The sequence below is a fragment of the Stigmatopora argus genome, chromosome 12, assembly GCF_051989625.1.
Source record: "Stigmatopora argus isolate UIUO_Sarg chromosome 12, RoL_Sarg_1.0, whole genome shotgun sequence".
Lineage (NCBI taxonomy): Eukaryota > Metazoa > Chordata > Actinopteri > Syngnathiformes > Syngnathidae > Stigmatopora > Stigmatopora argus.
In genome coordinates, this window is record NC_135398.1 from 9,414,300 (window position 1) to 9,440,320 (window position 26,021).

Here is a 26,021-nt window from a genome sequence, read left to right on the forward strand (position 1 = left end):
ATTTTACAGAGTCAATACACTATCTTTAATCCGACATCTTCAGAATTGAGTACGGCATCTTTTATCATGTTATTTCAGGTTTGTGTTTTAAATTTTATATTTATTTATCCATTTATTAGTTTTTGTTATTTGAGATTTCATGTCTGTGATCGGACGTTTGGTCACCGGACGTTTGTTCGCCGGACGTTTGTTCGCCGGACGTTTGTTCGCCGGACGTTTGGTCGCCGGACGTTTGGTCGCCTGGGTGAATATAATTTTGAGAGCTGGTTTCAACAGTAAACTCATGTTGTCAAATGTCCGGCGACCAAACGTCCGGCGACCAAACGTCCGAGTACCTTCATGTCGAATGAGAGAGTCTCAAAACCTTTGACAAAGTGTGTATGTGTACATATACCACATTCCAATTATTAGATTTACTTAGGCTCAGGCTTTGTGGAATTGATTGATTCTCACTCAATGGTGGTGTGAATGTGAAAGCGAATGGTAGTCTGTCAGGCTGCTCTCAGCCTTTTTCTGCGACACGTTGTTGCTTACAACTTATTTTTGGGTTGATCAAATTGATGATTTAGCAAGGCTGTATCAACGCTCTGCTGCAGGAACAATAGCAGTGGTGTTGTACCAATTTAAGCACTTGATAGATGGGAATAGAAGTGCATGGTAAGATATGATGTGTATTTCAGAATTACCTCTGGATAAATGTGCAGAAACTCCTAAAGCGTACAAAAGAGGTCTTTTAATTTCTCTTTTCCACTAACACTGGATCTGTAGTACTTGTGGACTGCGGTTGAAAGAAGCTGGGTGTCACCCTTGTTTTTTTCCAAATAGGTCACGCCTCACCGCCCTAGGGCCTTGTGCCTTGCCTGCAGCAAGGAGGACATGGGCACAGCAAATGGTTTCCAGAACAAACACAGCCTTGCAAAAACGGTCTTGCCTCAGGGGATGTGTTGCCTTGGGGGCAGAGTGCTGATTGGAAACAGTTGAAAGAAAGAACTTAAGGCGGGGCGATTGTTTGCTTGTTATTGCGAAAGCCACGCAGCTGCTTGCAGCTTAGAATGTAAGAAAGTTGAAGACACGTTATGGCCTAAAGGTTTTTCTAATCAACATGAGACTGTACATGTGCACACTTTTTAATGTGCGTCATTAAAAGTTGTAGGGAAATGCAGTACTGCAATGCCGAGTGGCCCTCCAGCACTCTGTGTTGGCAGCAATAAACAAACAAACAAATGGTCAGGGAGCCCATTACTCACAGTAACTATACATATGTGTTTATGTGGGTTTTGTGCCCCTCCCTCGCCCTGCAGGCCTGTGTCTTGAAGGTGAGAAGCCTGCCTGATAATTGAACGCTGCCTGGCACTTTAACAAATGTATTGAAAGGGGAATCGAAAAAGCTGTTAATGAGATTTGCCTCCCTGGGCTGTGCTCGGGGGCGATTCTTCTCATAATTTTCCTAATCTAATACTTTCTTTTAAAGCGTTATTTTTTTTATTTATTTTTTTACTCTCACATTAGAAGCTCTAGACCATAGGTGGTAAATGCCAAGCCCGTGGGCCACACCTAGGTCTCCATGTTATTCTATGTAGCTTGTCAGAGCTTAAAACCATTTTCCCTCTTTTAGGTAGATGTTCTACTTTAAAAAATGATAATAAATCAATGAATATAATAGTTAGCATAACCTGTTTTAGGGGATGTCAGGATAAATGCAGCACAAAAAAAAAATACCGGACTGCTAATTGCAACTTTTAACAGACTGCTCTGTTTGAGATTGGGTTCAAACTGTTGTTTTTTGTCCTTTCTTTAATTTTGATTACCTGAAAAACTATATTTAATAAGCTGTTACTCGCTTGACTTTGGCGTGGGCTCAATTCCTGCTGGTGGGGGTATGATTGTGAGTGCGAATGGTTGTCTCCCACCTTCTGAGCCCTATGGGTGACTGGCGACCAGTCTAGGATGTAGTCTGCCTTTCCCTGAAGTCAACTGGAATAGGCTCCAGCGATGCCTGCAACCCTTACGAGAATGTGTGGTAGAGAAGATGAAATGAAACTATTTTTAATGTTGGACTTTTCCAAAAGTAGAAATTAAAGCTATATTTGTAGTATCACTATAAAAATCCACTCAAACTTTTCCTTTTTACACAAAGCACATTTTGGGTTTCCTTTTTTATTCCGATCAAACTTCTGTGGTTCATATTTGACATGATCTATTCTAATCTATTAGACATGTGCCAAGTGCAATCCATGGAAACGTTACGAGTTATCAAGATTGAAGTTGGACGTCATTCACAGCCATTGACAGTGATGAACGTCTTTCAATTTTAACTGCAAGGTAACTTAACTGTAAATTTAAAACTATATTAACCAAGGCATATTTTTTGCCGTCATACCCATAAAAAACGATGTAGTTTGATTATAATAATTGGACCCCTGAGGGAAATTCTAACTACAACTGTGATGGACTATGATGAAAGTAAGTTGACACCCCTCGACGAAAGAGTGAGATATTGGATACATTCAAAATGAAGTGGACAGAAGAAAAAAAATACAACAACCGAGTGGCCGAGTAGCATCGTGCACATTTTTGTACTTGGGTTTGTTTACCTCACAAGATGGCTCCGGCCCTGGGAATGAACCATGAAAATGGCTGCTCTGGCTGGCCCGCGGCGTGCCGTATAGATTGGACTTTTTCACGTGGCAGTGGGGTCTGCTGGGATAAGCACCCAAGGGGATGTGCTCTCATTAAGGACAGTAGCCAGGGGGCTTTTACACTGCTTCCTGTGGCCACTGACCTTCTTTCTCTTTGACCCGAGGCGCTTAGCAGCTACACCGCTCTCTCTGCTTCTTGGGCTTCCTTGTCTCTCACGACGATGCCTCTGGGGTTACGTCACATGGCCTGAGTGACTCCTGACTCGCCTGCCTGCCTGCTGCAGTTTGGCGCCATTGCAGACGTCGCAAAGGGTCACTTGTGCCCCACCAAAATGGCGGCGGTGTCCCCAGGCACTTTGAGGAAGAATTTTCCAGAGTTGACAGTGTCAAAACATCATGTCAAAAATGACCAAGCTTATGTGTCATCTTGAAGCGGTGCGGCTGCAGCATTATTCATGTGGAAAAGGTCTGAGTACCGCTACGCTGCAAACAGGCGGCACGTTGTTCAATTGCACTCAAAGCCAAATTAGTGATGGAAGACATTTTGGAAGACACCGATGTGATATAGACTAAGAGCTACTAAGCCCTTTGTGTGCAAGCTGGCCAATTTGGTGTTTATATATACTAATATTAATATTAACACTCTTTATATATGATGACGGCATAGGATTATTGCTTGAATTATAATAATCAAAGAATAGAACTGACAATAAATCCCAAGTGATTTGTCCTAATATAACTTAATATTAAATATTGGTATAAATAAAATGGCAGCATGGCACGGTGGTCGATTGGTTCGCACAGGGGTGTCAGACTCGGGTTGGTTCGCGGGCTGCGTTAACGTCAACTCGATTTCATGTGGGCCGGACCATTTTAGATATGATATTTAGATTTTTTTAACAAATGGATTGAAAGCCCTGAATATTCAATTTTTATAGATCTAAAACAATGTTTATTTTAGCTTTTTTTAAATATATTTTTAGATTTTACAAAATGATTTTTGAACTAAAAACACATTAAAAAAATGATTAAAAAATTACAATTATTGATATATAAGGGGGAAAACCAGGAAATTTAATATACATCCATACTCTTCATTTTAATTTGATCCTAAAACAGAAAGTCGGCACTCATGATTTACTTTCCTGGGCCACACAAAATGATGCGGCGGGCCAGATTTGGCCCCCGGACCGCCACTTTGACACATGTGGGTTTGCACATCCTCCTCACAGTTCTGAGATCGAGAGTTCAATCCCCAAACATGGCTGGTGGGCTGGTTAAACACTCTAAATTGCCCCTTCATATGAGTGTGGCCTGACTGCTTGTTTGGCTCAGTGTGCCCTGCAATTGGCTGCCTCCAATTTCGGGTTCCCCCTACCTACTGCCCAGAGTTGGCTGAATAGAAACTTGAGGCCACTAGTTATCTTCCTGAATAGTCATTTCAAAATACGTATTATACAGACAAATAATATTCAAAAATATTTTAAATCTGCAGAGCTTCCTAATTTTAACTGCTTTTTCTCCAACCAATACCATAATTGTATTGAAATCATCCCTGGAGGCAAAGGCACCACGGTCCTTCACTTGAACGTAGCTCAACTGCATTCAAACTAGCCTCCATAAACTCTGGGTCTCCCTCCCTCGGTGTGTCACCAGATGTGTGAATTTGCGTTCAAACAAGACGCCAGTGTACACGCTTTACTCGTACACTTGCAGTTGGTGCAGCCCTGCGTCTCCAAAGCCCCATTTTGATGCCCTCGTCTCACGGTATCCAACCCCCACTCGCTCTGCATCCCCCCAGGCCTCTGTGGGTGTGTGTGCGCGCGTGTATAAAATGGCTACTGAACCAAGAGGGTATTGTTTCTCTCCATCAGGGTTGCACAATTGATGGTTCATTTCTGAGCACGTGCTGGCAAGGATACTAAATGTGGAAGCACACTACAGGGCCTATTTAGATTTTTAATATCTACTGGTTTTTCATCATTTATTGAAATGCTCATAGAAATACCAGTTTGGATAGTAGTAAATATAGCAAGGCATTATATATGCCCAATAAACTTCTTCCTATGTTCAAAGTGTTTTTCTCCTTGTTGCTTTTCCCCTGTCACTCAGTTTTTCATTTAAATTCTTAAAGCATATCTTAAAAGGGTCATTCGACACTGTCAAGTGGGCATTAGTATAATTGTGATTGGTTAAAATGTCTGGATTTTATGCAAGACCCTAATTCGGTAGGTTTCAAAATTGTAAAACTTTTTAGGGTTTATTCAATCTAAACCCATTTCCTCAGGAATGTTATCTTCCAATTGTATACATTTTAATATACAATCCATGACTTAGGCACTCAACAGTTGTATAAACAGTTTAAACTCCATTTTGAAGTCAAGCACCATGTACAGTGTCGATGCCCTGGCAATGGAACATGAATAAACGACCCCGACCCTGAGCCACATATTTGATCAGATGGCATCAGGTTGTGTGTTCCTCGTTCTTCGGATATGAGTGAAGCTTAGAAAGGAAGCGACGGCGGGCAGCAGGGACAAACCCGTCAGCCACTCAGATCACATCAGGTCTGTCGGGACACATTGGAGCATAGCGAGCCTGATGGGCTTGTAGCCCGCGGGGGTGCGAAGAAGGCCAGATGACAAACAGTTGCGGGGGTGCGGGCGAGTAAAGAGAAGAAGAATGCAGGATGGCACATCCTCGTTTTGCCTTTAATGCTCAATATGCTCCAACAACACGCGTGCACTAATTATATACCAACAATGCAGTGCCACACACATGCAATAAGGTATGAAGGCAGACATGTCACCCCCTGTTAAACATGCATGCTCAGAGCAAGCACTATAAACACGAAGCCTGGATCTCCCACCAGATAACCCACATCTCTCTCAACATGGCACATATGCTAATGTGAAAGGCAGGACTCTTTTTTTTACGGGCTGCACACGATGCATATGCTCGTGCGTGTGGGTAAATGCGCAGACACGCTCGGGTACATATGTCCGCGGGGGCTTAAGCGGGAAATAGACACTTCTCTTCATGCCTGTTCTTTAATTGGGGCATTTATTGTTTTTGTTGCCGCTGCCGCTGCTTTACTTCATTAAATTAAAGGCACACGTATCAGCACTGCAGCATGTTTTCAAGGTTTATATAAGCAAGAAGGCTGCCCTTAGCCATTAAGTTGCAAATTAGAATATCGTTATAACTGTGGGATATGCCAGCCCAAGACGCTTTTTTTTTTACATTTTCACACTAATCAACTTGATGTTAACATGTTGGATTTGAGTTTGATTTTCTTTCATCACAAATATTGTTTTTCCCCCTCAGCTGTGTGTGTCGACTCTATGTCATGTTACCACATTTCAATATGTGTGTTTGTTTTAGGGGGAGGGTGAAAAGGACAAATTGATCTAATGTTGAATATTCCGTATTGGTTTTACTATAATTCTTTTCTAATTCTTGGTTTATTCAATTGCGTCTCCTCGAGGCTGCTAGGTATGGAAATACGCTCATTTTTCCCCCCTCTTCTTCTTTTTTGCCTGTGTAAATTGCTGCTATCACCTCGAGCCTTTTGAGCAAGATTACCCAGATGGCCTCGCATGGTGTGCCTGAAGTTTTATGTCCCCTCCTTTGCCTGTTTTCTCCATTTGTGGCTGCAGGGGAGAAGATGAGCGAGCCGGGAAGCCTCCTGAAAGCTGCGGGCCAAGCCAGGAGGCTGCAGCTGTGGCAAAGAGAGATCTGGAGGAAGAAGAAGAAGAAGAGTGAGTTGGGTAGGAGTGTATGAGTGTGATTGCTGCAGGCTAGATAAGACTGGTGCATGGGGGTGGGGTGTTTTGGGTGTGTGTGTGAGGGAGTGTCTCTGGAAGGGGAGTTTGTGGGTAAGTCAGGGGACTAAATGTCTCAAGCCAAGAATACCAGCTATGATGAACACTACCCCCTACCTGGATGGGATGTGAAGGGGACTGTAAATTTGCCCCGCGGGCTGGTGGGTGTGCAAATGTTGTGGATGTGCACACATTTTGAGTTACATGTTTCTAGAGTAAACAACTGAATTGTTCAAAATATATCTTGTTATCGAATTGCAAAACCCTAATGGTAGGTCCCCTCCAAAGAAGAAGAAGGCTCACCAAAAGATCTCTTAAATCCCAACTATAACACATTAAATGTATCCACTCTTAAGGCATATTTGTTTTACTTTGCAACGAGTACAGAAACCAAATACATACAAATACAATATATTCAACTTTCAAACCATTCAATTAATCATTCATCAATTTAGCTCCCCTTACCTTCAACTCTATACAAATCTCGAAACAAATAATAAACCCACTCAAGAGTCAATCAATCAAGTAGACCCAAATTTCCCTAACAATAATTTGAATCCAAGCCCAGCCCCAAACTCATTCAAACTTCCAAATAATAACCCATAATTCAGGTCATGATGATAAATAACTACCCACTGCTCCGTTGTTTATTGTTATGCAAGGTCTAAGGTTTGTCATTGGCTTTCCACTCAGTTTGCCCCGGACATAATCTGCTGTTGGTTTTGTGCCCGAAGCAAGAATTTCATTTTCATACATTAAGGTGGCACACAGATAGAGAATTATGCAGAGCTAAAGTGTTCACCTGTTTATTATTCGAACTTGCGACAGCCTACATCCACGCTAATCTTCAATAAGAACACGCACGACCCCCAGATTGCTGATCTTGGCTCAGAGGCAAAAACTGTAGGAGATGCTCACCTGAGATAAAGTGAGAAGGGTGGCAAGCTGCATATCATGGAATATATGCTTACAAAACAAATTATTGGTTGTAGCAGTGCAGCTTAGAGAAGAAATATTCCGCAAGATGGCAAATACTATCGAATCTTAATTTAAGAGTACCGTATTTTCATGACTATAAGGCGCACTTAAAAGTCTTAAATTTTCTCCAAAATAGACAGGGCGCCTTATAATCCAGTGTGCATATGGAAAAAATTAAATGTGTCATTCATTGAGGGTGCGCCTTATAGTCGTGAAAATACGGTACCCCAATTATTTAACTGATGTCCAATTCAATTTGATTGAATTGGGCTGGACTTTCTATCGCTCTCAATTCTGAGTTACAAGTTTTTCATTTGTAACCTAACAATTAATCTTGTAAGTAGCAGTATCACTTTAAATGCATAACTTGTTAGTTTTAGAATCATAATCAACAGTTTCTCACATAGCCATGTTTAATAGCATTTTGGACTCCATCATAATGAAGGATTTTTTTTCTCTTTTACCTTCTTATTTATTCTCATGGCTGGAAGGTAGAATGTGGTAGTTGATGAAGGGCTGAAATGAAGCGAGCCTTCGCCTCAGCCCGGAGGGCGCGGCGCATATCTTAGCATAAGTGATGGCCAACCGCGGGGCTTAAACGTTGCCGAGAGAGCCCCCAGGATAGCAAGCCCTGACAGATCATGTATTTATAGGTCTGTTGAAAGACCTCTATTGTGTCCCACATAGCCCGGGAGCACGTCTGTCCTCTGTATTATAATAAAGCCAGTGGCCTTAGCGCTATGATGGATGGCTGGTCCTTGAATGGCGGACTCCACAATCATTAGAGCGGGTTTGGGTCTGCCCTGTGTAAAAGACTCTCGCAGTACAACTGTAACATTTTAATCAAGGCTAGGTATCCCGTCTTAATTCCTAGGCCACGGGAAGGAGGTAGAGAGAGGGAAAAAAACAGAAGAGAAAATGAGTGAGGGGAGCTATGTATTTTCCGCCAAAGGATACATTTGCAATTATCTCAATTGCTTTAAATGTCTGCTGGGCTTTTTTTAATACAGTTTAGAGTGAGGCACCTAGTATGCCATTTGAAGGCAGCTTCGCTGGTCAGTTTTATTTGCTGCTCAAATTCCATCACGCTTCCACTCAGCCATTTTGCACCCTAATGGTAAAGCAGGTCTATATTGGAAAGACAAATCCCCCAAAATGGAGAAAACGAGAGAAAAAAGTCACGCACACACTTGGCAAAAGTGAGACAAAGCTTGACTTTTCGATGCCTTCAGCCTCACAAGCCAAGTGCTGTTTGAGCTGTTTCCCAATCACATGTTCTTCTGTTACCTCTGGAGTGGAATATAAATGATACCCTTTCAGTGTACAGTCAATGCCAAAAGGGCCTGCAGGAAGACGCAGCCCCGGCTGGAAAATTCTTCACTTCGAGCGCCCCTCAACTCAAGTCCTGACTTTTTCAACAACAGCAATACAGAATTACCGGAAATCCTCTACTTGGAATTCTGTTATCAAACCAGACAAATTGAGACATTTTCACCAGGGTATTCATTGTGTACAGCACTTTGCCAACCTGGCCCTGCTGACTATGGTCAAAAAGCGAGCTCCACTCCTGATCTGGTCGCCTCTCACATTCACACTGATGAACAATTTAGCCTTCCCTTTGCCTTCCCACTGTTTTTTCAACCTTCAACAAGTCTTTTTTTTTAAATAATATATCTTTGCTCTTGCAACTTTTACATTATATATGTAAACATGTCGCTTTTTAATTTCATACTCCAACCTTATTCTAGTAACTGAGCCTTCATCATACAATGACTAATTAAATATTTTATATTAGGTTAATAAATACTGTATCTTGATTTGGGGAACATTCAGGGTTTTTTACGTGATATTTCATGTCTTTTTAAATACTAACATTATTACTATATTCTTGTTAAAATATTGTCTGATTTAAATGTTCAAATTATGACTTTTCTTTTGTTGTATAACATTACTTGCTGACTTGTTTTCAGTAAATTATGATATTATTCTAGCAATGTCATAATTAGTTTCTTGACGCTTCCAACTTTTATTTTTTCATCACATTCTTCCCTGTAATATATTCCGTCTTAGTTCTGATATCCTTAGAATTAGTTTCTCACAAATTGGTCATTTTTAATATTTGATGACAATTGCAGCACTAAATCGAAAACACATTTATTTCGTTTTTATTATCTAACAGTTTTAGTTTTATCACTTGTTTGAGAATGCAGTATTTAACGCATTGGGTCCATAGCTATTATATCAAAATAAAGGTATTTATTAGTCTTCAGTTTCTCAACTGTCTTTGAAAATGTGAAATCAGTCCCTGAGGCAGGGAGGGAAGACAGAAGAATGTCTGAGGATGGAGAAAAATGGCATCGGAGTGGTGTGGGAGTTATGTTTTTGCCTTTTTTGCCATGGGTTACATTTATAATCATCGTACTGGTGTAAAATGACCGAGGGGGGCTTTTTCAATAAAGGTACAATGTATCTGTAGTGGGCTAAACAAAAGATCAACACCAAGGAAGAAAGATAGTTCAAATGACTTTGTGTAACATAATGGCAAGCTGACTGAATTCATTAATTGACCCAGCACCACACAAGTCACTTTCTCCAGGCGCTAGTCTGCCTTTTTATAACTTCAAATAATCACTACAGAAAGATACTACCATAGAAACGCCATAAAAAAGTTATGAAGCCTCACCTTATGTCAGGGCATCTTTCTCTTGGCAATATTAAAGTACATTGCTACTTTTTGGCCTGACATCAGAAAAGTCTGGCAGCATCGGAGCTGGTGGTGTCTGATTTGGAATGGTTTTGATGTCCTCAGCCACATTACTGTTAGCCTTCACTGTAGAGATGGTCCCCATTGTTCTCCTCTTGTTTGGTCGAGTCCACTCCTGTCTGGGAACTTGTGGATCATCCCATCCTGACCTGTCCACAGCGGAACTCGGATGTTTCGTCGAAAGACATTTGGTCCCCGGACGTTTGGTCCCCGGACGTTTGGTCGGCCGGACGTTTGGTCGACCGGACGTTTGGTAGACCGGACGTTTGGTAGAACGGACGTTTGGTCGCTGGGTTGTTACTGTTGAAACCAGCTCTCAAAATTATAATCATGAGAGAGAGAAAGAGAGAGAGAGAGTTTAATATCTAAATATCTAATATCAAAATATCAACAGTAAACTCTCTTTCATAATTTGACAGCGAGCGAACCCGGCGACCAAACGTCCGTTCTACCAAACATCCGGTCGACCAAACCTCCGGGGACCAAACGTCCGGTCGACCAAACGTCTTTCGACGAAACGTCCGGTCACGGTCCAGAGCAGAATGGACCAGCAACCTCGGTCGAGTCAGTAAGCTCAGAAACCAGAGAAACAAGCTCTATTAAATTTTGATAGCTGCCACTCCATACAGCCTCCACGCAGGAGCTACCGGTCGAGAGCCAGCCCGGTAACCCGGAGCAACCCCTGCCGACACAGCTGAGGCCCCAAGGTACGCGCAGCAGGAGGGGTCATAGCTGACCCACACAGTGCCACAATGGCCCACCATCACCCTTTCTACCAGCCCTAAAAACCCCACATCCATCCCAATTAAAATAGAATGAGGACATTTTTCGGCAGGGAATGAGTTTGTGCGATCAAGGTACTGTCAGTGGGTTTGGAAATAAAGCGACGTTGTGGAGCACAAACTAGTGCACCTGCAGCCTAGGAGAGTGAGACTGCAACCAAAAAAATGAAATAAATAAAAAAGGGGAAACTGGGGCACAAGAGGCCTGAAAGGGAAACATAGCATAGCATCAAGCGGCAGATAGCCACAAAAAGTAGCGATTCTGCCGTAAGGGATGTAGACAAGATGACAGGCCTCTGTGTGAGATTTCACTTTGGATTTTTTTCGGGGAACCCGCAGGGATTGTGTGGAAGCGCAGCTGACAGGACTCGCGTGGAGAAGTCGGCTCTGTTCATTCCAACTAAGTAAAGAAGGCCTCAGTGCAGGCACTGGTGCACCAGCTTGAATCCTCTTAAGTAGTAGCAACCATGTGCAATGTTTGTTTTGGGTTTTTGGTTTTAGATCATGACATTGCGGCATATAAAATCATTCAACACTGTTTGATTAGTGTACTGCATATTGATTGTAGGAAGATTGTGATGCACCAGCCGCATTTGATAGTCCTTGACGTGATGGAAAGTTAAGTTAGGGGTGTTAAATACAGTACATTCAAGCCACCTGATGGTGCTGTGGTTCTTCCACCTGACGTTGGTGCAGGCAGTCTGGGTTCGATTCCCAAAAAACCTTACAAACACCGTACGACTCGTACGGTGTTTGTAAGGTTTTTGGGGGGTTTGTAAGGGGAATCATAATCATTATTAAGGGCAGTTATCGGCAGAGGTTGACAGGTATGTTCATGTTAAAAATAGCGATCACTTTGTTGTGGGCAAAAATTATCTTTGTCTTAGAAAAGAAATTTGCTTAAAGATGTCAACTAATTAATTGGCTGTCAATTGTCGGAAATGATGGACATGTTAGTCCATTTCAACTGGGCTGGTAGTGATCATTGACTGCCAACACTCTAACTTTAAATGACATCATCCCTCTCAATGGCAGTGAAATATCATCTTTTATTACCTGCCTTCCCAGTTTAAAGAGTTAGGAGGTCTAAGTATTGCCATCAGTGGAAGTGATTGATTTGAAAACAAACAAACGTAAACAAACGGATTGACAGTCGTGTTACGACCGGATTTTGTCTTTTAAATGATGAACCTGGTCTTTCGAATGTATCAGTGTACAATTGAAAAACTAGGAAAGTACAAAACACTTCATTGGTATCAGAATATTCAGTGTGAAAACAAATGTGTCTGTGAAGTTAAGTGTTCATGACAATTGAGACATTCTGTACCTTTAGTAACGGACAAGTGACCAATATACAGCGAGCAATAAACACACCCACACTTAACTAATGCACTAGCGAGGTGATGACATCAAGTCACCAGTGTTGGGAGTGCAGACAAATTAGTCCATGTAGCACGACTCAATACAATCCACCAATTTGTTGCTGTTTTGATTATAGGTCATAGGTGAGCTGATGCCTAGCTGGATTTGACATCACACAAAAGGGCCTGATCAGAGATTCAAACCCAGAACTATTGAGCTGCCGATTTAAAAGCATATTCAACCTAATGTAGGCTCAAAGTTTTAAAACAAACTTTATTTTGGGATACAACATATATAAATCTTTCTCAAATGTGTGTTATTGGGGGAGACAATCACAAATGTCCGCAATTTCTAACTCAAACGTTGTAAATTTTTCCATACCAGATGCACCTATTTCTTTTCTCTAGATGATTTTGCTTAAGAAAATGAAAACATTGACAACAGCAAAAAAAAACATGAAGAAAAAGTGAACAGTTCAACTGAAACACTGAAAAGTCCAGAAGAGTCTCTAGTCTAGCTGCTCTTGCTTTATCCGATTTGAGTTGAGTGCCCCTCGCTGTGTTGTCCTCCTCAGTTCCCGCCTCAGAATGTACTCGCTGAACTGGGACGAGTCCACGCCTCCCCCACAGGATCCAGTGATCTCGAAGCCTCGCTGCTGCAGGCGCTCCAGAACCTGAAAAGGTGGTGGGAGGAGAAATTAATTGAGAGAGACAGAAAAAGCGTGGGCATTGTTTTATTTGCATGATATGCAATGTCAGTTTGAAATCTAGGAGTGCACAGTAGCAGATAAGAAGGAGTGTGTACGGCGGCATGGTGGCGAGTGGTTAGCATGTCCGCCTCACAATGTTGAGATCATAGGTTAAATCTCGGATTTGGGCCTTCCTGTGTGCCTGTTTGGTTTTTCTCTGTGTACTCAGCTTTCCTGCCACATCCTAAAAACTTGCATGGGAGGCTGATTGAACACTCCAAATTGTCCCGATCTATGAGTGTGAGAGTGAATGGTTGCCGTCTCATTGTGCCTGCGATTGGCCGGCAACCAATTTTGAATTTTCATCACCTAATGCCTATAGGTAACTGGGATAGACTGTAACCCCCACATGACCCTAATGAGGATAAGTGGTATAGAAGATTATATAATGAATAGCTATATGTACATATTTACTTTTCATAAGTTTGGAATGGGTCAATTTGACTTGTGATGTAAAAGCTTGAGGAGCTTTCAAAAAGGTCTTTAGTTTAAAATGTATCTTCTGATACCAGATATTCTTAAATGCAATAAGCTAAGCATTTCAATCATTTGCTGCCATTTCTGGTGAAATACTTCCAATCCATTTTGACTAGAGAGTTGGAACTGATCACTGGATTAGATGTCTATTGTTGTCAGTCTATAGCGGTCAAGAGAAAACATGGCTCATCTTTGGCAACCTGAAATTGGATCCATGTTGACAAAATTTATTTCCAGACAATAGAGAGAAACTTGATTGTTTTACCTTACCACAAGGATTTTCTCTCAGCACCGAGTTGTTTAACAAAACATTCTACTTCCATTAATAACTGACTGTGAATCCCAAATAAGGCCACAGTTTATCCATGGATTTGCAATCATGGCCTGTGTTGTTTTTGAAGGAAAGATCAGGAATATTCCAGCAACAAAACAACTGACTAGAATTTAAAACACACTTTCACATGTCCCGTGTTGTCTTGCGTGTATTGGTTGTGTGTACATGTTTGCTAGCTAGTCGCCTTGCAGACATCCACAGACGTGTCCTGGGGGCTTGTAGGATCACATTCCATCGAAGAGCCCTGAGGGAGCAGTGTGGCTTTCTCTTCAGCACTTGGCTCAGTGTGGGCTGCTCACCCCCCTTCCCCCATCCCATTTTACCCATTTCTCCTCCTTGCCCCAGGCCCAAGCCTCTACTGAAACTACAAAGGTCTCCCATACTGCTGGCAGCCCCCCCCACCTTCTCTCAAACCCCCTTCCCATCTCTCCCTGCCTCCATTAGCTGCAGATACAGCATCCACCGCCGGCGTGCTTTAATAACCAAACAGGATTATGGGCCCACCCTGAGGACAAGCTGCTAGGGAGCGCGCTCAGTTTCTCTCTTGCACTCACTTCTGAGACATTTTTGTGTGTGTTTGTTTTCAGACTGTCCAGATCAATGCCAAATCTATTCAAATAAGCCTCCAGTGCTTCAATAATGTATAAGACGAGAACTGAGAATTTAAACATCTGAGAAGCCTTTCTTTTAACGGACTGACTGCTCAGTGTCATGCAGATCTCCACCAAATTTCCTCCCATCCATCTATTGTCATTTGGGTCACGGATGATATAAAGCCTATTCTATCTGATTTTGAGAAAACCCTAGAGTGGTCACGATCCACCCAACCCAGGTTACTTAAACTTTAAAGAAAACAATGACTGGTACGAACAATTTATAATGTTCATTGTAGGGATTTTCAATTTTTTGGGGGGGTCTCAGTAATGGCGATATGTTTCTATAGAGCACCTCATAACCCCAACACTAACGAAACTAAGGTAACATGGGGATAAGTAGTAGTTAGCATCTCTGCCTCATAGTTCTTGTGTTAATTATGCCCTGTAATTCAAAATTAACAAGTATTCCATCAGAAAAGAAGATCTGAAAACATTAAAAGTTATAAACCGATACCTACTGTAAACAAGAGTTCTTGGGTTTGGTAGAGTTCTGTTACCATGGAAATTTTTGTGAAATCATAAATGTGCCGTAATTACCGTACACACACAAAACCTACTCGGGCCATGAATATAATCCAAAATGAATGGATAAATCAATTATTAAGAGTGTTATCTTTAAAAAAACAATTTACATTTGAATTAATTTCTTTTTTTTATTATTTTGTATAACAAATCCACGTCCCATTCTTACCTGAACAGAGTTGAGGAGGCAGTACCCGTTGAGCGGGAAGCGGATGACGTGCGTGGAATCGTGGTTCCATCCAGCGTTGACCGAGTTGCACATGACGTCCCCGATTTCGGGAAAAACGTCCTCAATCAATGCTTTGTCGCCACTCAGCGTGATCCTCTCACCCAGGTCTGGTGCTACCCGCACCACCACGCACTCGCAGGGTCGAGACACTCGGCTCAACTCCTGATCCTGGCGCCAATGCTCCAACTCAGTCAACATGGGCTGAAGCTGAAAGTATCTGGCCTCCTCGTACAACAGGCTATAGTCCTGAAAGACAAGCATGCCAGGCACATCGGGACGCCCAGACAAGTAAGTATTTGTTAATCCCTGTCATTAACCATCAACTCTGTTAAACATCAATACAAACAACTATAATGAACAAGCTTATCAGTGCAACTGAAGACTCGATATTACAGAAGACAAGTTCTGGGAGTGATGCATAACGAATTTAAAAAATAGAAATGAAAGCGTGCTTGGGGAATTATTGCATAAATAACATGTCCTCACCATAACTTCTAATATTCACAGGGTTGTATAAGGACAACAGAACTGCTTGCCTAACCTCAAAGGCATCACAATGAAGTTCTCTACACAGCTTGAAATAGGCCCGTCTTTTGTCTTTGCTTATTTTAGCTGGCATACTTTCCCCTAATAGAGCCTCGGTGTGGATAATCTATCAGATGATGTGCGTCTTTGCTTTCTCCCAGGGGGCAAGTCGAGTAATTACTGACTAAATGGTACACAAGAGTTAAATGGTGGGAATACTAATGGGTCACATGTAGTGTAATTCACCCTTGGCACACAGACTATTTATTCATGTTTCACAATGACAGATTGTATGTTTTGCCCCTTTACTATCTTGCATCTTTTTGCCAATGGAAGCCTTCCTTGTTCAAACATGGCTTCTTAACCCAAAGCCGCATGTATTTGTGAGTGCAGCGACTTGGAGAAGCGCTGAGTGGCCAATAAGATTTTCTGTTGGCTTACTTTGAAGTCATCCGGGATGAGCAGCTTGGACGTCCTGAGGAAGTTGAGGATGTAGCGGAACATGTGTCCGTCTCTGTCAATAAAGTAGTGCTGCTTCAGGCTGTCCAACACTATGGGCTCAGTGCCATCAAAGAGGCGGCCGATTCTGTGCGGTGACAGGAGACACGTTAAAAGCGAAGAGAGATGTTCGGCATCTCCACATTGGATTGGATTAACATCCTCTTTAGTTTTACTACAATTACTCATACGTATTTGAATAGAGAGAAAACGCGCTATTTTGGGGACAACGAAAAGCAAACATCCATAAATAATTGATAACCATGAAAATCCAAGAAACATGTTTTGTGTGTGTGTGTGTGTGTGTGATTTTCTACTAATTTAAACCCAAATAATTACTGAGTAGTAACTAAGCAGCATCGGGCAATCAGTCCACCAAGTGCCACAGTGGGTGCAGGTTTTTAGTCCAAACAAACAACAACTACACCTTTTCACAAATCCAGTGTTTTACAAAGTGTATTCAATTGATTGCTGTCAGGTGCTGTTTGTTTCAGCAGAAACCTCATTGTTTATTCTGTCTGTGTTGGTTCGGTCGGAACAAAAACCAACACCCATAGCGGCCCTTTTCGGAACAAATGCGCCCCCTCCAATCTAAAGCATTGTTAATTATTTTTAACAGATTAATTTCTAAAATCAAAATTAAACATGGAAATAAAATAATAAAAACCTTCTGACATTCTGCTATTTTTTTTCTACATCACTTTTTATATCCTGTGATGTCATATTATTAGGTGCACGAGAAAATGTGTTGTAAATGCCCACAGGGTCCTTTTTCAAGGTGTTTTTAGTTGGTCCTTTTTGCCTGCCTCTGCAAACAGCCAGATTCTCATGTGGTTGACTGGATCGAATTGAAAATTTAATGTTTAAATTTAAACCTTTGCTCTGATTGGCCGTTGGCGAGTGGATGTATCGGTGGCGCGGTGTTTAGATGAAGAACTTGCGGAGCCTTTGGCGAGTGGGTGTTTAGGAAACACAAAATGGGCAGGTACTTGCATTATAAGGGATGACACAGAGCATCACCAATTTAAAGCCAGCTTTTTTGCAGAGTCGTTTGAGGTACAAAAACGATTACAGTCAGATCAGACACCACACAGTCATAGATGACAAACTTAATACAGGTCACACAGTTATTTTGACCTATCTTATATATCACATGTGTCAAAGTGGCGGCCCGGGGGCCAAATCTGGCTCGCCGCATCATTTTGTGTGGCCCGGGAAAGTAAATCATGAGTGCCGCCTTCCTGCTTTAGGATCAAATTAAAATGAAGAGTATAGATGTATATTAAATTACATGATTTTCCCCCTTTTAAATCAATAATTGTAATTTTTTAATCATTTTTTTTCTGTTTTTAGTTCAAAAATCCTTTTGTAAAATCTAAAAATATATAAAAAAGCTAAAATAAACATTGTTTTAGATCTATAAAAAACTGAATATTCAGGGATTTTAATCCATTTATAAAAAAAATCTAAATATTATATCTAAAATGCTCCGGCCCACATGAAATCGAGTTGACGTCAACGAGGCCCGCGAACCAACCCAAGTCTGACACCCCTGTTATATATGAATCAGTTCATTGTGGGTCACCATGCCCTCCAAAATAATTATATTTGTTCATTTTATTATTCACTCATTCAATTTCTGAACCGCTTATCCTCACAAGGGCTGTGGGGAGGGGGGTGCCTGGAGCCTATCTCAGCTGACTTCGGGCATGAGCCGGGCGACATCCTGAATTGGTGGCCAGCCAATTGCAGGGCACAGGGAGACGGACAACCATTCACGCTCACACTCATACCTAGGGGCAATTTAGAGTGATCATCTAGCCTAGCTTGCATGTTTTTGGCGTGTGGGTGGAAACTGGGGTACCTGGAGAAAACCCAAGCAATCCCAGTGAGCAAACTCCACACAGGAGGATCGACTTGTGTTGGCCGCCCACATTTTATTTTTTTACACAAAATTTTCCTGTGAAGTCACTTTCTCATGCTTTATCATGGGTTTTAATAAATGCGTACATTTGATAATTATTTTTTTAAATTCTCAATTATACTGCGACTTTGTAATCCATGGTGAGGACTCATTATCTCCCGCACACCCACACGAAAAGCAATGGTTCAATGTAGCTCACTTGTATGAGATGTAAAAAAGCTCTGAGAAAAGATGTTTAATTTAATAAAATTGTTTAAAATGCTTGTAATAAAGCATGATATATACATCTGCTATAATGCATAATGTTCACGATACTGTGCAGAGGCAATAAGTAGTAGCAGTGGAATAACAATGCAAAAGAAAGCTGTTCAGAGAGGTCACGGCCAGCTGGTCGTGCTCTGCCCAAGGCAGGGTGCTATTCGCCCTTGGGCATGTCGCCTGCAGCAACTTCACAGCCTCCAGATGGCCCAGTGCCCTTTAGCCTTTTTTTACTGCTGCTATGGCATCTGCCCAAATCAGCACATTGCCTTTGTCTGTGACCTGCAGTCTGCACTTACCATCTTAGATCAGATTAGTTCCAAACTGCAGGTCCAAATTGAAAATCCTAATTAGTGATGTCCCAATATCTGCGTCCGATTCAACAATTTTTTGAGTATCGGACAGTATCGGATTTGATCACAAGATCCGATCCGATCCAATAGTTTTTTCAGTGCCGTCGTGTTTTTGCGCTGGTGTAAATCAATCAAGATTGTCTAATGAAAATTGTAATCATGACAGAATAAGTATGTTGATGCTGTTTAACAAACTGGAGACAGTCGTTTGACCAAATGTCCTTATTCAATTACAGGGGAAAACAAACAGTCAAATATTATATGGAAATTATTTTATGTTTAAAGAATGTGAGGAATTGTTTTGTTTATGAGAGGTTTTTCAACAGCACCTCAGCTGGTTGCATCAAGTAGTGCGCCTAATATTTCTGCCTCCAAACAAACAATACGCTTAAACTTACCGGGATTCAGGGTATTTGGTGAGAGTGGCCAGACTGCTGGTGTACATGTGTCCACCCACGTCGATGTGCACTGGTGCATTGGATTTGGTGAGCTGCGCTGGTGTGGGTATTCCTTGGTTGCTCAAGGGGGACACCGGCGAGCGTGTGATCATGGGCCGAGACATACTGGAGCGATTATCCTGTTGGGACAAGTTCATTAGTCTATCCGCCCGTTTTCAGTTGTTGTGTAGAGATTGTTCTCATTTGGCTCATGAGTGAGCTAGAGCCTATCTTACGGAGATACACTAAATATTGTTTGGACCATGTAGCCACATAGACAGATATCCACAAATAACTGCTCACATTCACAATCACACTTATGCACTACTAGGACTTTCGATAAACCTAAAATGCATGTTTTGGAAAATCCATGTGAGGAGAAACAACTAGGGAGTCGTGCTAACCACTACAGAGCTTCTTTTGTTAACTTTTTACTCATGTACATGTGTGAGGTAACCATCCCAGCTACAGTTAACTACATGCTAACTTCCCTGATGACAGGTAAAAGTAAGGCTCTTGTAAAAAAAACTAATAGAAACATTTATGATACACAATGGGGCTTTTTATTTTCATATGTAGTATTGAATAGTATAAATATTTATTCTTGTTAATTCCACACAGGAAGGCCTGAACCAAGATTAGACAGAACCAAGATTAGACTGAACCCAAAACCACACAAATGCGAGTTGGATTTACATAAACTTGCTTCCTGGAAAACTTATACCCCGCAGTCTTTTACTACATAAAATACTATTATCTCTTCTTGCTGTCCACATTCCTTTATGTTAGGAATTATTAATTCATGCAAAGTCCTGAGCAAATAATAGAACCCAACACCTCATTAATCTGAGGTGGGTAAACCACTACCACCAACTAACTCCCTCTCATTCATTAATGTGCAAAATAACAAGACGGAATTCCTCGCGCGACCTTGACCTAAATGTTGCCAATATCCACAAGCACTGAAGCCCTGCAGGCCAGAAAGCAAATTAATGTTTTTTTTTCTTTTTTTTTATAGGGGGGGGGGGGGGGTTCTGTGGAGGCGGCTGCAGTGAGCGTGTGTCTAATGGTCCTAACCCAAAAACACCATTAGCAGCACACTAGAGAGAGAGAAAAAAGTTGGGTAATAAATCGGATGGGTAATAAAGCGTTGACAGATCTTTATAGAATAAGGGGACCCTACACGTTCTATTATTAATCCAGTTGAGTGAATGACTAGCAGCAAAAGCAGCATTTACCTGCGCCGGCATGATGCTGTTGGGCGAGGAGGTCAGCGAGTGGTCATTCTGCTTGAGCGAAGCGGCGGGCACCGGCTCTCCGCGCACGGCGTACATGAGCGACGTCTCCCGCATCGGCGCTCGTTTGAGGGGCGCGTGTACCGCCGCCTCGTCCGCGGAGGTGATTGGACGTGGCCGCTTCCTTGCCTTCTGATGCGTCAGGTCCATGATATCAGTCTCATCCATTTCTTTTTCTCAACCCCCTTCTTCTTCGTCTTCTTTTTTTTGGGTTACCGTCAGGAGATTTGATGTGTTGTCTTCTGTCCTCCTTTGTGGTCTTTGTGGTCGGGTAGAATGCGAGAAGGACGAGGACGCGTGGGGAGAGCGTGGCTGTCAGGCAGAGCAGCTCGATCGCAATGGCTGGGAGAAGTCAAAGCCCCCGACAACATTAGCATCGCAGCGCCCGCGGCTCTTCGAGGCTGTCGCTCTTCCAGTGGCAGCAGGTACGAATGTCGCATTTTCACGGGCAAACCAATCCTGTTTCTACACTCACTTTTCGCCCCTTCTTTTTTACAAATACGGGTCTGTACCCACCCACCCACTTCTTGTATGGCTGACCTATGCCCCCCTATTCTTCGGCCCCTCCTCATGGTGATGATGAACCGCATCACCCGCACACATAGCAATCTAGGGATGGGGAACCTTTCTCTAAATAAATCAATGTATAATGCAAAATATTGAATACGCTTGCTTGGGTTTAGAACATACAGAGATACGCTGAAAGTAGGAATGCTTGTTAATAAAATTGGACAAAGTGGTGGTGCAATTGATGATTGAAACCTTCATTCCTGGACATACATTATGAAAGGTTTTTTATTTATTATTTTTGTCCATTGGATTTAACCTTACGATTTGACCTACACGAAAGACTTGCAGGGAAATCGAAGTTAAGAAGATTCAGAGAAATGAGATTTGGAAAAAAAAAGGCAATTTGAATACACAGCACTTGCAACTCCTAGTGGCCACTTTTCTGCACTACAGTTTTTATTTTCTAGTATAGTATAGTAGTTATAGTCCACCACCTCGAGCTTTTTTCCTACAGCTAATATTTTATTTTTCCAACCACAAGATATATTTCAACAACCACAAGTTGTATGTTGTACAACAAAAGTTGTTTTTGCTAAAATTACAAGTTTATTTTGGCCCATAAAGGTTTTAGGTACAACTGCAGTTTGTTTTAACTACAAGTTTATTTTTTGTTCAACTAAAATGTTTTTCTGTCACTAGAAATGTAATTTACATTACATTAGCAAGGTAATTTTGTACCAAATATACCTCAATAGGCAGCACCCAATTAATGCATTCATCGTTAGGACGGCGGTTAGTCTAACAGTATATTAACTGATCAGATAGTATAGACTATAGAGGGTACTCTGTTCAAATTGAAGCTTTATTATGCTACGCTGGAAACTAGTTCAATGCAGAATGTTAGGTGTTGGGCTCATCACCAGCTCGCCCATTAATCCCTTTTTTAAACCAACAACTAGATGTGTAAAGGTATCGGTCTGGGATGGATACACTTGGATCGCTCACATCTGTGAAGAATTGAATCAGTATAATGACCTCTATGATTTGTCCGAGGAACCAGAGTTAAAGCTACAATTTTGTTTGGTGACATCAGCCAGGCAGCTGTTAAGTTGCCTACAGTAACTGATGAAATAATTAGGGGAGAATATGAACTCTAGAATAAATTGGCGAATAACACGGATGAAATCTGCAATGTTCCTCAGCTACAATCAAAGGTTTGAAGGTCATATAGATTTTTAAGAAGTATGTGAAGCCACAAAAAGTAGTGATGACCTAATGGAAGCTTTTCTTGAAGCAATGAAGCTTTGCAGCCAATTTATTTGCACGTTTCAAAGCTTTATAGTGGTTCATTGGCTCCACGGCGCCATCAAGTGGTCTTAAAGCCCAAGAAGTCAGCATTATTGAGAATTGTATGGCAATTTGTTTAAGAAAATCATAAGAACTTGCTCTTTGGTGTTTTACTTTAGTAATTAAATGCAACAAGTACTATAAGAATAATTTGGTTTATTCAGAAATAATACCTCGGACTAGTTCAGACTATTGGATGGTTTAGATCTTGCCATTTAGTCTTCAATAAACCCAAAGCTTTCTGAAAGTGGGTGGAAGCCAGAGACCATTTATCAAAATTCTTCTGAAACCTGAATTGTTTGCTCATCACAAACACAGAAAGAGTCCTTAAATCAACATTTTGATCACTCTGTCACCTTAACAGAAGGTAAAGAGGAACAACAGACCACAACATGTTTAAAAGGTTATGTCTCCTGGTCTGTGTTACAGAAAATGTGGAAAACTGGCGAGAGGTGAGAGTGGGAAAGATGGGGGAGGTGGGTATACCAATTTTATTAACACTCCGATTGAAATTAATTAGTTCAAGCAGTGGCCTTAAAACATGCACACTGGCTCGTCTTGCTGGCAGTGTGAGTTTCACACCTAAGACTACCCAATTAGCAATGAAGCTTGCCTTTGAGTGCGGGCCCGCAATGTGCTGTGTGATCCCGTTCTGATTTGCATGCCATTTGTGCACGCGCTGATAAGCAGGCAGGCGGCAGCCATGCATAGTTTTAAAATTCAACTCCAGGATCCCTTGCAGAAGGCAGAGGGGAGCTGCAGGGCAAATGAGAACGAGCTGGAGAGAGAAATCACATGGCTGCTCTTCAAAAGGCGACCTGTGTAAGGCAGCCGGCAAAGTGCGTGGGATCACACTCAGAATGCAGGTAATTTGTTCCCTGACTAATTTGTGGGGATGATGCTGCCTGTGTGTGTGTGTGTGTGTGTGTGTGTGTGTGAGTTGGAGACCAAGGAGTGTGCCCGTGGAGACTTAAAGTTCTGAAAACAGCACACTGGAATTGGATTTCCTCAAAGCCTTGTCATCGCAAAGGTGGATTGAGTGTAAAATCTGTGAGGCATTATGGAAAATAGCAGGCAAGGCAAGCTGAAAGGGAAGTGGATGCTGGGTGGGCGGGAGCAAGTAGCAATGTAGTGCAATGTGGTGTTGAGTCGGTGGAGGTACACGTAACCGTACATGGGTTACATGCACTGATGTCCACCACACATTCAAGTTTGTGAGAGAAAAAAATCCTAGTTTCTTCTGTTTCTTCTAATGCAGGCACTCTTTATTCTTCTTTGTATTTTAAGATGGATAGGATGCCCTGTGGCACTGTACTCCCTCCCGCAGGCTAACTTGGAACTACAAAAGACATCTGGATAGGGAGGAGGAGACTCACAGTACATTTCAGGTCAGTGAAGATTTGAAGTTAGACGTAAGCAGGCATTTTCTCTCAAAGTGAAATCTTGATGAAAGATTTTTGGGGAGTTACAGGAGTCCATTCTGTCTATCTGTAAATCTCCATGGAGCAGTGTGACTTGAAGTGCAATTTTCCAATAATTAGACCACAGCCATGCTCTTCCCACTAAACTCTTCTGAATTTGTAGTTTAGTGAATGAAACATACTGTTTCTACACTAAAAAAATCCAGAACTTGTTTCAAAACATATTTGGAAGAATTTGCTCATTTTTCGAATGTGGGGAATCACTTTGTTTCATAGTTAATGAAACGGATCAGAAAATAAAAGCAGGACATTAAAATGACCACTCCTGGTCTCCTGTTAATTCCTGTTAAATATATCTATGTTGTCCTTAGGAGCACACAACACAGCGTCACCTTCCTGTCAGCTGCAACGATCATCTAGTGCGAGATTAACATCATGCAGTTTTTACATGTCTCAATTAGCATTTCAGATCAGAGCATTAAGATTCAGTAGAAACTAAGGCAGACTGGTATTTACATAATCTGGATGGGTTGTCTCTGTTTTGTTGCCCCATGGCTATTTTTTTTCTTTTCTTGTGGTCTCAAATGTCCGACCAGCGCACACAGTCTCGCTTAAGTTAAAAACCACCACTGAATATGGTACTGGTTACTGTTCAGCTGCCTAACCTTTGCATCAAACTTTTGTGTGATGTGGTGAAGAATATGCCCTACATCCTTCTGAGACATATTTGACACATTTTCTACAAATAACGTAGCCAAAATGTGTGACGCAGAACCTCAATGTGATGCAAAGCAGTACTTCACCAATGCCAACCACAATAATCAGCCGCATTGTTACATTAGTAATACATTTCAGAATAACATTGAGGACATCCCAGGTAACCTCGAGCCAAAGGCGGGGGCTACCCTGAATCGGTGGCTAGCCAATCGTAGGGCACGAGGGGACAGAGAACCATTCACAATCATACCTAAGGGCAATTTAGAGTGTCCAACCTGCCTGCCATGCACGTTTTTGGAACGTGGGAGGAAATCAGAGTACCTGGAGAACATGCAAACTCCACAGAGGAGAATCGTCATGGATTCGAACTCAGGTTCCCAGAACTGCGAGGCGGACACACTAACCACTCATCCGCCAGGTTGCCTACTTCAAATTCAAACTACAGTAAATTTGACAATCTAGATTTTTGCACGTACTCTCATTTACATGGGTCACATGACACCAATAGCAGAGCGCCATAAAAGAGAACATGAATACAAGTTTTTTTTTTCTGAAAAGATTCACTTGATTTTGTGTTATTAAAAAGGTACATCATGTCTTCGGAGAGAAGGGGCGGGGTGCCTGAGGCGTACTGACTCTACAATGGCGTCTTTCAAGTAGAAGCTGTGGGCCAGCCAGCAAGTATGATTACTTTCTTGATGCAAGACATAACGTTTTGAAATTGTCCCGAGGAGGCTTTCGAGCGAGTTGAGTGCAAGTTGAGTTGGCGACGTTGACGATGCCTTCTCAAGGAGTTAATCAATGTGCGGGAGGTTGCATTTTCCGTTATGACACAAGCGGCGAGATCGCTCAGTTCTCTCGGGTTGTTGTTAAAGTGTGGAAGTGTTTAAATATGGCTCGCAAACGGCGCAGGCAAATGGGTAAGCTGTAAGGGTCTGCACCACCCTCCACAATGCCCCTGATCCAAAAGAAAAGAAATCTGCGCTTACCTTGTGGAAGAAAGTAGCTTTTTCTGTTTTGAGAAACAATTTCTTTCGTGATGATCCTCTTCTCTTGCCACCGCCAGCAAGAAATGCAATAGATTGCCAAAGTAGACTGAGGATAATCGAGACAATACTTGCTTCGGGGCCTCCGAAGCCCTCGAGGCAAAGATCTGGATGCAATTCACTCAAGGCTCAATGATTCCCAGTGTTAAAAATAATATACTAATAAAAGAAAAAGAGTTAGAAAAACACTTTCCCCCCTTTTCTCTATTCCTTGTAATGTTATACACAATCAAAATGATAAATCTATTTCTTTTCCGTGAATTTTAAAGAGCACGGCGTTTCACTGCAGCTGATGGTAATCGTTATGATTAGTTTTGATGTAGCGTCGCCTGAAGCCAGTGGATGAAGTGTTTCTTTTTGCCAAGTAGAAGGGGG

At 41.9% G+C, this 26,021-nt stretch overlaps 1 protein-coding gene and 1 long non-coding RNA gene across 3 annotated transcripts; one reads left to right on the top strand and one right to left on the bottom strand.

Moving 5' to 3' along the window:
• Positions 1-12,597: 12,597 nt before the first annotated feature.
• kctd1 (potassium channel tetramerization domain containing 1) lies at positions 12,598-25,821 on the bottom strand. 2 transcript variants are annotated; one of them, XM_077616010.1, is made up of 5 exons: positions 25,590-25,821; positions 19,272-19,450; positions 16,282-16,426; positions 15,256-15,561; positions 12,598-13,022 (listed from the first exon to the last, which is right to left on the bottom strand). In XM_077616010.1, the coding sequence occupies exons 2-5, from the start codon at positions 19,433-19,435 to the stop codon at positions 12,858-12,860; spliced, it is 780 nt and encodes a 259-aa protein (XP_077472136.1). In that variant the 5' UTR covers positions 19,436-19,450; positions 25,590-25,821; the 3' UTR covers positions 12,598-12,857. The 2 variants fall into 2 exon arrangements, with proteins under 2 accessions (XP_077472136.1, XP_077472135.1); XM_077616009.1 differs by lacking the exon at positions 25,590-25,821 and adding an exon at positions 20,549-21,130.
• On the top strand, positions 20,512-24,247 carry LOC144086178 (uncharacterized). The gene is made up of 4 exons (XR_013304371.1): positions 20,512-21,030; positions 22,892-22,914; positions 23,205-23,328; positions 23,750-24,247. It is a non-coding gene; the product is annotated as an uncharacterized LOC144086178 (long non-coding RNA).
• Positions 25,822-26,021: the final 200 nt, after the last annotated feature.